This window comes from Mustelus asterias, chromosome 30 (genome assembly GCF_964213995.1).
Source record: "Mustelus asterias chromosome 30, sMusAst1.hap1.1, whole genome shotgun sequence".
Lineage (NCBI taxonomy): Eukaryota > Metazoa > Chordata > Chondrichthyes > Carcharhiniformes > Triakidae > Mustelus > Mustelus asterias.
Genome location: NC_135830.1, coordinates 11,375,302 through 11,386,798, shown reverse-complemented (window position 1 = coordinate 11,386,798; position 11,497 = coordinate 11,375,302). Strand labels below are relative to the sequence as shown.

At 46.3% G+C, this 11,497-nt stretch overlaps 3 protein-coding genes across 3 annotated transcripts in view; 1 reads left to right on the top strand and 2 right to left on the bottom strand.

Moving 5' to 3' along the window:
• Positions 1 to 11,497, bottom strand: part of LOC144481037 (uncharacterized) — a 297,288-nt gene that overhangs the window by 159,219 nt on the left and 126,572 nt on the right. The gene's annotated exons all lie outside the window — the stretch shown is intronic.
• Positions 1 to 11,497, bottom strand: part of LOC144481041 (uncharacterized) — a 211,559-nt gene that overhangs the window by 74,969 nt on the left and 125,093 nt on the right. The window lies entirely within an intron of this gene.
• Positions 7,479 to 11,497, top strand: part of LOC144481057 (uncharacterized) — a 128,029-nt gene continuing 124,010 nt past the window's right edge. The window contains exons 1-2 of the mRNA XM_078200708.1: positions 7,479 to 8,082; positions 10,200 to 11,216. Of these exons, the coding sequence (XP_078056834.1) occupies positions 10,408 to 11,216 (809 nt within the window). The 5' untranslated portion in view covers positions 7,479 to 8,082; positions 10,200 to 10,407. The remainder of the gene's footprint in view (positions 8,083 to 10,199; positions 11,217 to 11,497) is intronic.

The following is an 11,497-nucleotide window of genomic DNA, read 5'->3' as shown; positions in this document are numbered from 1 at the left end:
TCTTCTTGGAATCTAATGCTCTCTCTAATTTCCCTTGTCAGCAATGGTTTGGCTACAGTTCCTTTTCCACTCTTGTGCCAAATAGGAGTAAACAACTTTGAGTTCACCTACTTGTTCCTTAAATGCCTACCGTGGGTGGCACGGTGGCATAGTGGTTCGCAATGCTGCCGGGTTCGATTCCTGGCTTGGGTCACTGTCTCTGTGGAGTTTTCATGTTCTCCCCGTGTCCGCGTGGGTTTCCTCTGGGTGCTCCGGTTTCTCCCACTTTCTGAAAGACGTGTTGTTAGATGCATTGACCCGAACAGGCGCCGGACTGTGGCGACTAGGGGAATTTCACAGTAACTTCATTGCAGTGTTAATGTAAGCCTTCCTTGTGACTAATAAATAAACTTTAACATTGTCTGTCCACTGTCCTTCCTTTCAGTCATGTTTCCCAGTCCATCATAGCCAATTCATGTCTCAATCCATTATAGTTACCTTTACTGAAATTCAGGACTCTGGTGTCAGAATCAACGACATCATTATCCACCTTGACAAAGAATTCTGTCATATTATGGTCACTCATCCCCAAGGGTTCACTCACAACTAGACTGCCAAGTAATCCTTGCTCATTGCACAATACCCAGTTCAAGATGGCATGCTCCCTTAGTCCCTCAAAGTTATTGGTCCAGAAAACCACTCCAAAAATTCCTCCTCTATTGTAATGTGACTAATTTGATCACCCAATCTATATGCAGATTAAAGTCACCTCTAATCACAGATATTTATTTAACACATGCATCTCTGATTTCCTGTCTAATGCTTTTCCCAACATTACCATTAATTTGGTAGTCTGTATACCACACCCACAAATGTTTTTTGCCCCTTGGTGTGGCTTAACTTGACCCATACATATTCCACATATCATCTTTAATCAACAATGCAACTCCACCATCTTTTTGTTTATGTCTGTCCTTCCTAAACACTGAATAGCCCTCAATGTTTAGTTCCCATCCTTGGTCACCTTGGAGCTATGTCTCTGTAGTCCCAACTGTATCATACCCCTTTACATCTAACTGTGCAACAAATTCATCCATTTTATTTTGAATGCTCCAAGCGTTCATGTACAAAACCTTCAGGCTAGTCCTTTTAACATTTGTTGTCCAGTTCCTACCATTTTTTACTGTGTCCGTATCTGATTCTGGCTCTCAATTCTCTGCCTATCACTTTTCTTATTCTTCTTGCTGTATTTTTCTCTTGTTCTTGATACCCTCTGCTCTGAATCCTTACACAGGTTTCCATCTCCCTGCCATTTTAGTTTAAACCTTCCCAATGACTCAACAAGTACACCCCCAACCCCCCAAGGACATCAGTCCTGGCCCTGTCCAGTTTGTACTGGTCCCACCTTCCCCAGAACCAGTCGCAATGTCCCAGGAATCTGAAACCCTGCCTCTCACATCATCTTTTCAGCCAGGTATTCACCCAATATATCCTGCTGTTTCAACTCTGAATAGCACATGGCACTGGTAGTAATCCTGAGACAATGTTAATATAGTCGGTCTTAGAGGATTTGTGGCCAGGAAACTCTCACAAAACATCAGATCAGGATTGGATGTAGCCACAGAATTTATCATAACCTGAAAAGTAGAAAGTTTTGAACATGGAAGAAATCAGCATCATTGATAACCAGTCACATTTGGCAGAAACCATGGAAATGTGGAGAGTATAAAGAGATATTCAATTAACCGTCAGAGCTGGAAACCACACTGGGGAAATGCCCTTTACCTGCTCTGAGTAAGGCAAGGGATCATTCAGTCTTCTCAGCTTGTTAGACACCAATGGGTTTAAACTGGAGAGATGCCATTTATCTGCTTCAAGTGTGGGAAGTGTGATGGTCGTGTTGCAGTGGGTGTATGTTTTTCTGCTGAGGGGGAATGTTTAAAAATCCAGCTTTATTCTGCAGGTATCTGGTGTGTCTGCGTCTCTCAAGGGTTGTGAAAGCTGGGGATCAGTTACTTTGATAGAGCTGATGGGCTTTTGTTTAAACAAGACATTCCTCTGGGATTTCTAGATTTGATTGACAGGTCATGTGATAGTGGGTCTTTGCAGGGAGAAAGAAGCTTTTGCAGTTCTGATCGTTTGAAGATAGAGGGTTTCTACAAGCTGCTCTGAGACTTGTTTTCTTTCTGAAAGCTTCAAGACTGTCTACACTCAAGTATATTTATGGTTGCTAACAATATTTAAAGTGGCACTTACAACTATAAGAGTAATGTTGCTTATTTGGAACTGAAATAGTGATTAGTTAGAAATTAAGATTGTTTCTTTGCATTTTTAAATGTTGTTCAACTGTTAATGATTAAGCTGATTCATTTGTTAGAGTTATATTTAAACTGTGATATTAAATAAAGTTAGCTTTACTATGAAAGATCCCTAATTTGTCAGTGGAATTTCTCCTCGTCAGAAGCATCCTATCCTCACATTTATGCCAAAATAAAAAAATTGCTGGGGTCTAGCCTGGCTTCCGAATGGGCGGCACAGTAGCACAGTGCGGCCCGGTAGCACGGTAGCACAGGGCGGCACGGTAGCGCAGTGGTTAGCACTGCTGCTTCACAGCTCCAGGGTCCCGGGTTCGATTCCCGGCTCGGGTCACTGTCTGTGTGGAGTTTGCACATTCTCCTCGTGTCTGCGTGGGTTTCCTCCGGGTGCTCCGGTTTCCTCCCACAGTCCAAAGATGTGCGGGTTAGGTTGATTGGCCAGGTTAAAAAAAAAAATTGCCCCTTAGAGTCCTGGGATGTGTAGGTTAGAGGGATTAGCGGGTAAAATATGTGGGGGTAGGGCCTGGGTGGGATTGTGGTCGGTGCAGACTCGATGGGCCGAATGGCCTCCTTCTGCACTGTAGGGTTTCTATGATTCTATGATTCCACACAGACAGACCCAATGGGCAGAATTAAACCCAGGTCCCTGGCACTATGTGGCAGCAGTGCTAACCTTTGTGTCACCGTGCCACCCCAAAATTGTGGATTCCTAATGTCTCATCAATGTTTTCACACTGATGAGAGACTGGGTTCAGGGGATCATTTCAACTCACTGTATACCAAGTTCACATTGGGGAGGGGTTGTTCACCTGCTTTGAGTTTGGGAAGATATTCACTGTTTTGAGGTCAGATTTGCAGTATCTAGTTTTGGGGTCACTGTGGATAGTTTTCTCTGACTTACCGTTACCTGTTTAAAGATGAAGAAGGAGTTTTAAGGAGACAACAGTAACTCTCATCCTATTCAACATGAAACTAATCTCACTGTTAATTCCTCCTCAGTAACAATTTTAAACACAAAGTTTGCAGGCAGGATTGAAGTGGGGACTTTCTCCTGTAAAATTGCAGTGAGAATGAGTGCCCTGGGGTAATGAGTGTGAATCCCCCAGCCCCGGACAGAGGGGAACTGACCATCCATCTCCAGCTCTAATTCCAGTTTGAAAAGCAACCCTCTACCACCACCCTCTGTCTCCTACAGCAAGCCAATTTTGTATCCAATTTTTGATTTGATTTATTGTTGTAACATGTATTAGTATGCAGTGAAAAGTGTTGTTTCTTGCACATTGTACAAAGTATACCATTCATAGAGAAGGAAACGAGAGAGTGCAGAATGTAGTGTTAGTCATAGCTAGGATGTAGAGAAAGATCAGCTTAGTGCAAGGTAGGACCATTTATAAGTCTGGCTAGTTCTCCATGGATCCCATGGAATCTACCCTTAACTGGCCAGTCTACCATGGATACCTTGTCGAAGGCCTTGCTGAAGTCCATGTAGACAACATCTACTGCACCGTCCTCATCTATTTTTTTTTGGTCACCCTTTCAAAAAGCTCTGTTAAATTTTTAAGACACAATCGCCCATGTACAAAGCTATGCTGACAATCTGTAATCAGCCTTTGTCTTTCCAAATACATGTAGGTCCTGTCTCTCAGACTACCGTCCAACAACTTACCCACCACTGACGTTAGGTTCACCGGTCTGTAGTTCCCTGGCTTTTCCCTGCTGCCTTTCTCAAATAAGTGTAACATTTACCTCTCTCCAGTCTTCTGGCACCTCACCCGTGGTTGTTGATGATACAAATATATACGCTAGGGGGCGCCACAATGTTTTCCCCAGCCTCCCACAATGTCCTGGGATGCACTTGATCAGGTCCTTGAGATTTATCTACCTTTATGCGTTTTAAAACTTCCAGCACCTTGTCTTCTGTAATGTGGGCGCCATTGAAGACATCACTATTTACATCCCTGAATTCCCAAGTTTTCATGTCTTTCTCCAGGGTAAATACTGATGAGAAATATTCCATTAGGATCTCACCCATCTCCGGTGGCTTCACACATAAATGACCTTGTTGATCTTTAAGGGGCCGATTCTCTCCCTCGTTACTCTTTTGCCCTTAATATACTTGTAGAATCTCTTTGGATTTTCTTTTACCTTATCTGCCAAAGCTATCTCCTGTTCCCTTTTTGTCCTCCTGATTTCCATTTTAAGTGGACTTCTGCACTCCCGATACTCCTCAAGGGATTCACTTGGCCCCAGCTGCCGGTACCTGACATATGCTTCCTTCTTTTTATTGACCAGAATCTCAGTATCTCTCGTCATCGAGTGTTTCCTTCTCCTGCCAGCTTTGTCCTTTACAGTAACAGGAAGGTGCTGGCCCTGAACTCTCGCTATCTCGCTTCTGAAAGCATCCCACATTCCAGACGTTCCTTGACCTGTGAACAGCCTTCCCCAATCAGCTTGTGAAAGTTCCTGTACAATACCATCAAAATTGGCCAAGCCCCAATTTAGAACTTTAACTTGTGGACCAGACCTATCCTTTTCCATAACATTGTTAAAACTAATCGAATTATGGTCATTGATCCCAAAGTGCTCCCGACTAACACTTCAGTCACTTGCTGCTTTACATCCTGGTTACTTGTTCGTATGTATATTTCCTCAACTTCATATCACAACAAGGACATCAATTTGTCTCTTATCTTGGGGAAATCAACAATAAATAAACTTTGAAACTTTAAACTTTTACCCAACACACAGTGTCAAAATGCTGTTAGACTTAACACTACAAGAAAATATTAAACTCCAGTGCAGTCACAGGAATTATTAACATCATGAAAAGAATGAGCCCTGTCAGAATGAAAATAGTCCAGTCCCGGATGTGATTAACAGGAGCAATAATAGCAGATTCCAACTCTGCAGTCACTCGTGAACTCGCTGGTGTCTCAGTAGGTGATAGGACTGAGTAAATCCCTTCCCACACTGGGAGCAGATGAATGGCCTCTCTCCAGTGTGAATTCGCTGGTGTCTCAGCAGTTGGAATGACTGAATGAATCCTATCCCACACTCAGAGCAGATGAAAGGCCTCTCTGTAGAGTGAACACGCTGGTGTCTCAGAAGGAGAGCTGACTGAGTGAATCCCTTACCACAGATGAAACAGATGAATGGGTTCTCCGCAGAGTGAATTTGTTGATGTCTCTGCAAGCTGCACGACCGACTGAATCGCTTTCCACATTTACTGCAAGGGAACGGTATCTCCTCGGTATGAACTCGCTGGTGTCGTAGGAGACTGAATGACCGAGTGAATCCCTTACCGCACACAGAACAGGAGAATGGGCTCTGACTAGAGTGAATGTATTGGTGTCTCTGTAGATTCCTTGTGCTTTTGAAGCTCTTATCACAGTCCGAACATTTAAAAGGTCTCTTATCAGTGTGAACAAGCTGATGAGATGTGAGATTAGTTAAACTGGTGAATCCCTTCCCACACACAGAGCAGCTAAATGGTCTCTCCCCAGTGTGAACTTGCTGATGTACAGTGAGGTGAGATGACTGAGTGAATCCCATGCCACATTGGGAGCAGGTGAACGGCCTCGCCCCAGTGTGAACTCGCTGGTGTCTCAGCAGAGTGGATGTCTGGGCAAATCCCTTCCCACACTTGAAGCAAGTGAATGGTCTCTCGCCAATGTGACCGCGTCGATGAGTTTCCAGATCTGATGGGGATCTGATCACTTTACCACAGTCCCCACATTTCAGTGGCCTGTGTGTGATGTTGGCTCCAGTGTGAGTGCATCGATGATATTCCAGCCGGGATGGATAATTAAATCCCTTCCCACAGTCCCCACATTTCCACGGTTTCTCCATGGTGCTGGTGTCCTTGTGTCTCTCCAGGTTGCACGATCAGTTGAAGCTTCGTCCGCACACAGAACACATGTACAGTTTCTCCTCGCTGTGAATAGTGTGATGTTTTATCAGGCTGTGTAACTGGTTGAAGCGCTTTCCACAGTCAGTTCACTGGAACACTCTCATTCGGGTGTGTGTGTCTCGGTGCTTTTCCAGTCACAGTGATGTTTGAAATCTTTTCCCACAGACAGAACAGACATTCTCCTCCTTCCACAGTGTAAGGTTGATGATATTCAAATCCTGGTGAATCGGGTGATTCTGTTAAATATTGATGTGATGTTTGCTTTTGTACTTTTTAATCTGCAAATTCTCCCCTTCTAACACCCTGCAAAAGAAATTTAGGAAAATGATAACTAAGTCTGGGATAGAAGTTCTGAAAAGATAATTCGAGTTTCTCTGGAACATTTTTTCCTCTTTTGTTCCCCCAAATCAGTAAATCCCCGTCCCACACACTCTCCCTCCTCCCAGGGCTGAAATCCAAACCCATCTTACCATTTCTTTCCTCCACTCCCAGTTTTCTCCCTCCCTCTCCTCTGTCTGGGTGCAGATATCCACTCCAACTGATGAAGGAGCAGCGCTCCAAAAGCTAATGGCATTTGCTACCAAATAAACCTGTTGGATTTTAACCTGGTGTTGTTAGAACTCTTACTGTGTTTACCCAGACCAACGCCGGCATCTCCACATCATGGGTTCAGTTCTCCAGCTCCTGTCTGCAGACTGACAATAAAACCAATGGGTCTTACTGGGGGTGTTGGGGCCTCCAGCGGGTGTTTGTGAATCCTCCCCGCCCACCTCCCAGGGTTTCCTTCCTTCCCAGAGATCAGAGTCCTCATTGATTTGAGGCCAAAGTGTAACCTCTTATTTATTGTCCCCCTCCCCCATCCTCTGATGTGAACCATCCTCCAGTGGCTGAGCCAGGATGGGGCCGTTAACCTGGGCCTGTTCCCGGGAGGGAGGGAGGGAGAAGCCCCGCAGCTGCAAACCAGGGAGCTGACAATGATTCTGAAGGGTTTGCGGATCCACAAAGTGTTTCCAAATCCTCCCAGCCACCGCCTAACGCTGACTCCGCTTCTCCGGGGCAAACAAGCGCCAAGGACAGCAATGACACTGCGCATGCTCCACATCACAATGCCCGGGGGCTGATTGACGGCAGCTCCGGACCAATAGGAAGAGGGGGCGGGGCTGGAGGACCGAGCGGGAGCGGCTGGTCCTCCAACCAATCAGAATGAATGAGGGGCGGGATCTGAAGCATGCGCAGTGCGGGTAATGGCGATGGACGGACGGTTTTAAGTCGGAACCAAGATCAATACCAGGTAGAGGGCGGCGCGCGGGGAGCGATGAACATGGCGTGTGGGTGAAGAGCTTTCTAAACATGTTCACAGGCAAACCCCGGAAATGAACTTCCCGGTTCCCCCCCGTTTGTGCCAAATGGAGCCGCAACTTGTCGTGTTGGGCCTGGGCTGCCTGCCGCCATTGAGGCTGAGTGTGGAAGGCCGGCAGGGAGTGAAGTCCTGACGTCACAATAGAATTCATGACAGTTCATAGAAATCATAGAAACCCTACAGTGCAGAAGAAGGCCATTCGGCCCATCGAGTCTGCACCGACCACAATCCCACCCAGGCCCTACCCCCACATATTTACCCGCTAATCCCTCCAACCGACGCATCCCTGGACTCTAAGGGGCAATTTTTTTTTAACCTGGCCAATCAACCTAACCCGCACATCTTTGGACTGTGGGAGGAAACCGGAGCACCCGGAGGAAACCCACGCAGACACGAGGAGAATGTGCAAACTCCACACAGACAGTGACCCGAGCCGGGAATCGAACCCAGGACCCTGGAGCTGTGAAGCAGCAGTGCTAACCACTGTGCTACCGTGCTGCCCATTATGCGTCACAATGGTGAGAAGCTTTTTCCCAGGTCGGAGGTGACGATCACGAGGGGTCACGGGCTCAAGCTGAGAGGGGCGAAGTATAACTCAGACATCAGAGGGACGTTTTTTACACAGAGGGTGGTGGGGGCCTGGAATGCGCTGCCAAGTAGGGTGGTGGAGGCAGGCACGCTGACATCGTTTAAGACTTACCTGGATTGTCACATGGGCAGCCTGGGAATGGAGGGATACAAACGATTGGTCTAGTTGGACCAAGGGGCGGCACAGGCTTGGAGGGCCGAAGGGCCTGTTTCCTGTGCTGTACTGTTCTTTGTTCTTTGTTCAATGGAGAGTGAGTGTGACGTCACAATAGAATGGATGAGGGTTCCAGATAAGCTGAGACTGGGGCGGAGTCATAGAACATAGACCATTACAATGCAGTACAGGCCCTTCGTCCCTCGATGTTGCGCCGACCAGTGGTACCAATCTAAAGCCCCTCTAATCTACACTATTCCAATATTATCCATATGTTTATCCAATAACCACTTGAACGCTCTCAACGTTGACGAGTCCACCACTGCTGCAGGCAGGGCATTCCACACCCTTACTACTCTCTGAGTAAAGAACCTACCTCTAACATCTGTCCTGTATCTCTCACCCCTCAATTTAAAGCTATGTCCCCTCGTGCTAGCCAACACCATCTGAGGAAAAAGGCTCTCACTATCCACCCTATCTAATCCTCTGATCATCTTGTATGCCTCTATTAAGTCACCTCTTAACCTTCTTCTCTCTAACGAAAACAACCTCAAGCCCCTCAGCCTTTCCTCATACGATTTTCCCACCATACCAGGCAACATCCTGGTAAATCTCCTCTGCACCCTTTCCAACACTTCCACATCTTTCCTATAATACGGCGACCAGAACTGTACGCAATACTCCAAATGCGGCCGCACCAGAGTTTTGTACAGTTGCAGCATGACCTCCTGGCTCCGAAACTCAATCCCTCTACCAATAAAAGCTGACAGACCGTATGCCTTCTTAACAACCCTATCAACCTGGGTGCCAACATTCAGGGATCTATGCACATGGACACCCAGATCCCTCTGTTCATCCACACTACCAAATATCTTACCATTAGCCCAGTACTCTGTATTCCTGTTACTCCTTCCAAAGTGAATCACCTCACACTTTTCCGCATTAAACTCCAGAGCCCAGCTCTGCAGCTTATCTATGTCCCTCTGTAACCTGCCACTGAGTCGGGCGATGTCACTGAGGTGGAAGTAGGCGGTCTTGATGATGATGTGGATATGTGGCTGGAACCTCATCTTAAAATGAACTGTTTCACCAGGATTGTGAACAGCCTGGTTCAGCCTCAGACAGTTCCCAGGAAGAGGGATAGAGTTGCTGGTGAGGGAGTGGAGTTTGTAGTGGGGACTGAAGACAATGGGTTCAGACTTCCCAGTATTGATTTGGAAAATAATTATCTTAGTCCTGGACATCAGACAAGTCAGGATGGTGTGTGAGTTGGAGGGGAACTTGGAGGTGATGGTGTTCACGTCTACCTGCTATCTTAGTCCTTCTTAATGATGGAGGTTGAGGGTTTGCGAGATTCTGTCAAAGTTCTCATTGAGTTGTTGATGTATAAAATCCCTCTCCTTCACCCCTGGCCTCTCCTACTTCTCTCTGTCTCCTCCCACAGTGCCCAGAGTCTTGTGTAGACCCAGCCCGGGTGACAAGTTTCTTTTCGTGAAGGACATTAGTGAATCAGTTGGAACAAAAACAGAAAATGCTGGAGAAACTCAGCAGGTCTGATAGTGTCTGTGGAGAGAGAATAGAGCCAATGTTTTGAGTCTGGATGACACTTGTCGACAATGGGTCTTCCAGACTCAGAACGTTGGCCCCATTCTCTACAGATGCTGTCAGACCTGCTGAGTTTCTCCAGCATTTTCTGTTTTTGTTTCAGATTCCAGCATCCGCAGTATTTTGCTTTGATCTTAGTGAATCAGTTGGGTTTTTCATGACAATCCAAAAGCTTTCATGGTCACTTTTTCCGAGTGCTGGCCCCAGATTAATTCAGCTCAATTTCACAACCATTGTATTTTTGTGGGTTCCCTGACTCTCTTCTTTCTGTTTTAATCAATTTCACAGGGTTTTAGAAGATGAGGATTCAAACAATGTATCAGAACCTGATGGAATTGGCCAATTTATTGTAACCTGAATATCATTGTATTTTGAACGTGGAAGAAAATAGCACCGTTCACAGTGGAGAGAAACTATACATATATGTTCTCTGTGTGGACAAGACTTCAACCAATCATCTGGCCTTTCGGAGCACAATTGCAGTCACAACAGGGAGATGGCATGGAGATGTAGAGACTGTGGGAAGGAATTCAATTACCCATCCCTGCTGGAAACTCATCGGCGCAGTCACACTGGGGAGAGGCCATTCACCTGCTCCCAGTGTGGGAAGGGTTTTGCTCACCCATCCACCCTAGTAAAACACCAGCGAATTCACACTGGGGAGAGACCATTCACCTGCTCCCAGTGTGGGAAGCGATTTGCTCACTCATCCAATCTGCTGAAACATCAGCGAATGCACACTGGAGAGAGACCGTTCACCTGCTCTGTGTGTGGGAAGGGATTCACTCAGTCATCCAACCTTGCATTACACAAGCAAATTCACACTGAGGAGAAGCCGTTCACCTGCTCCCAATGTGGGAAGGGATTCAGTCGGTCATCAAATTTGCTGACACACCAGACTGTTCACACTGGGGAGAGGCCGTTCACCTGCTCCCAGTGTGGGAAGGGATTTGCTCACTCTCACACATTGCGGACGCACCAGCGAATTCACACTGGGGAAAGACCATACACCTGCTCTGTATGTGGGAAGGGATTCAATCAGTCATCCAACCTAGCAATACACAAGGAAGGGCACACCGGAGAGAGACCATTCACCTGCTCCCAGTGTGGGAAGGGATTTGCTCATTCAGCCAATCTGCTGAAACACCAGAGAGTTCACACTGGGGAGAGGCCATTCATTTGCTCCGTTTGTGGGAAAGGTTTTGCTCGCTCATCCAACCTGCGGTTACACCAGCGAGTTCACACTGGAGAGAGACCTTTCATCTGCTCCACATGTGGGAAGGGATTCACTCAGTCATCCACTCTGCAGACACACCAGCGAGTTCACAAGTAACTATTGTGATGGGATTTTTCTGTTAATCATATTCGTTGAATGATTCAACCTCTGTTGAGACATCGCAGCAGTCACTCCGATTAGACTTATTATCTGCTCCCACTCTTGGGGATAACAAATCATTTGAGATTAAGTAAATACAAATTGAGGGCATTGATTGGATGATTATGAATGCAAATAAAGAGACATGTACTGACATAGCGTGAAGTTAGGAGGGAAATACCTGTGAAGTTTCACTCTAAATAAATCTGTA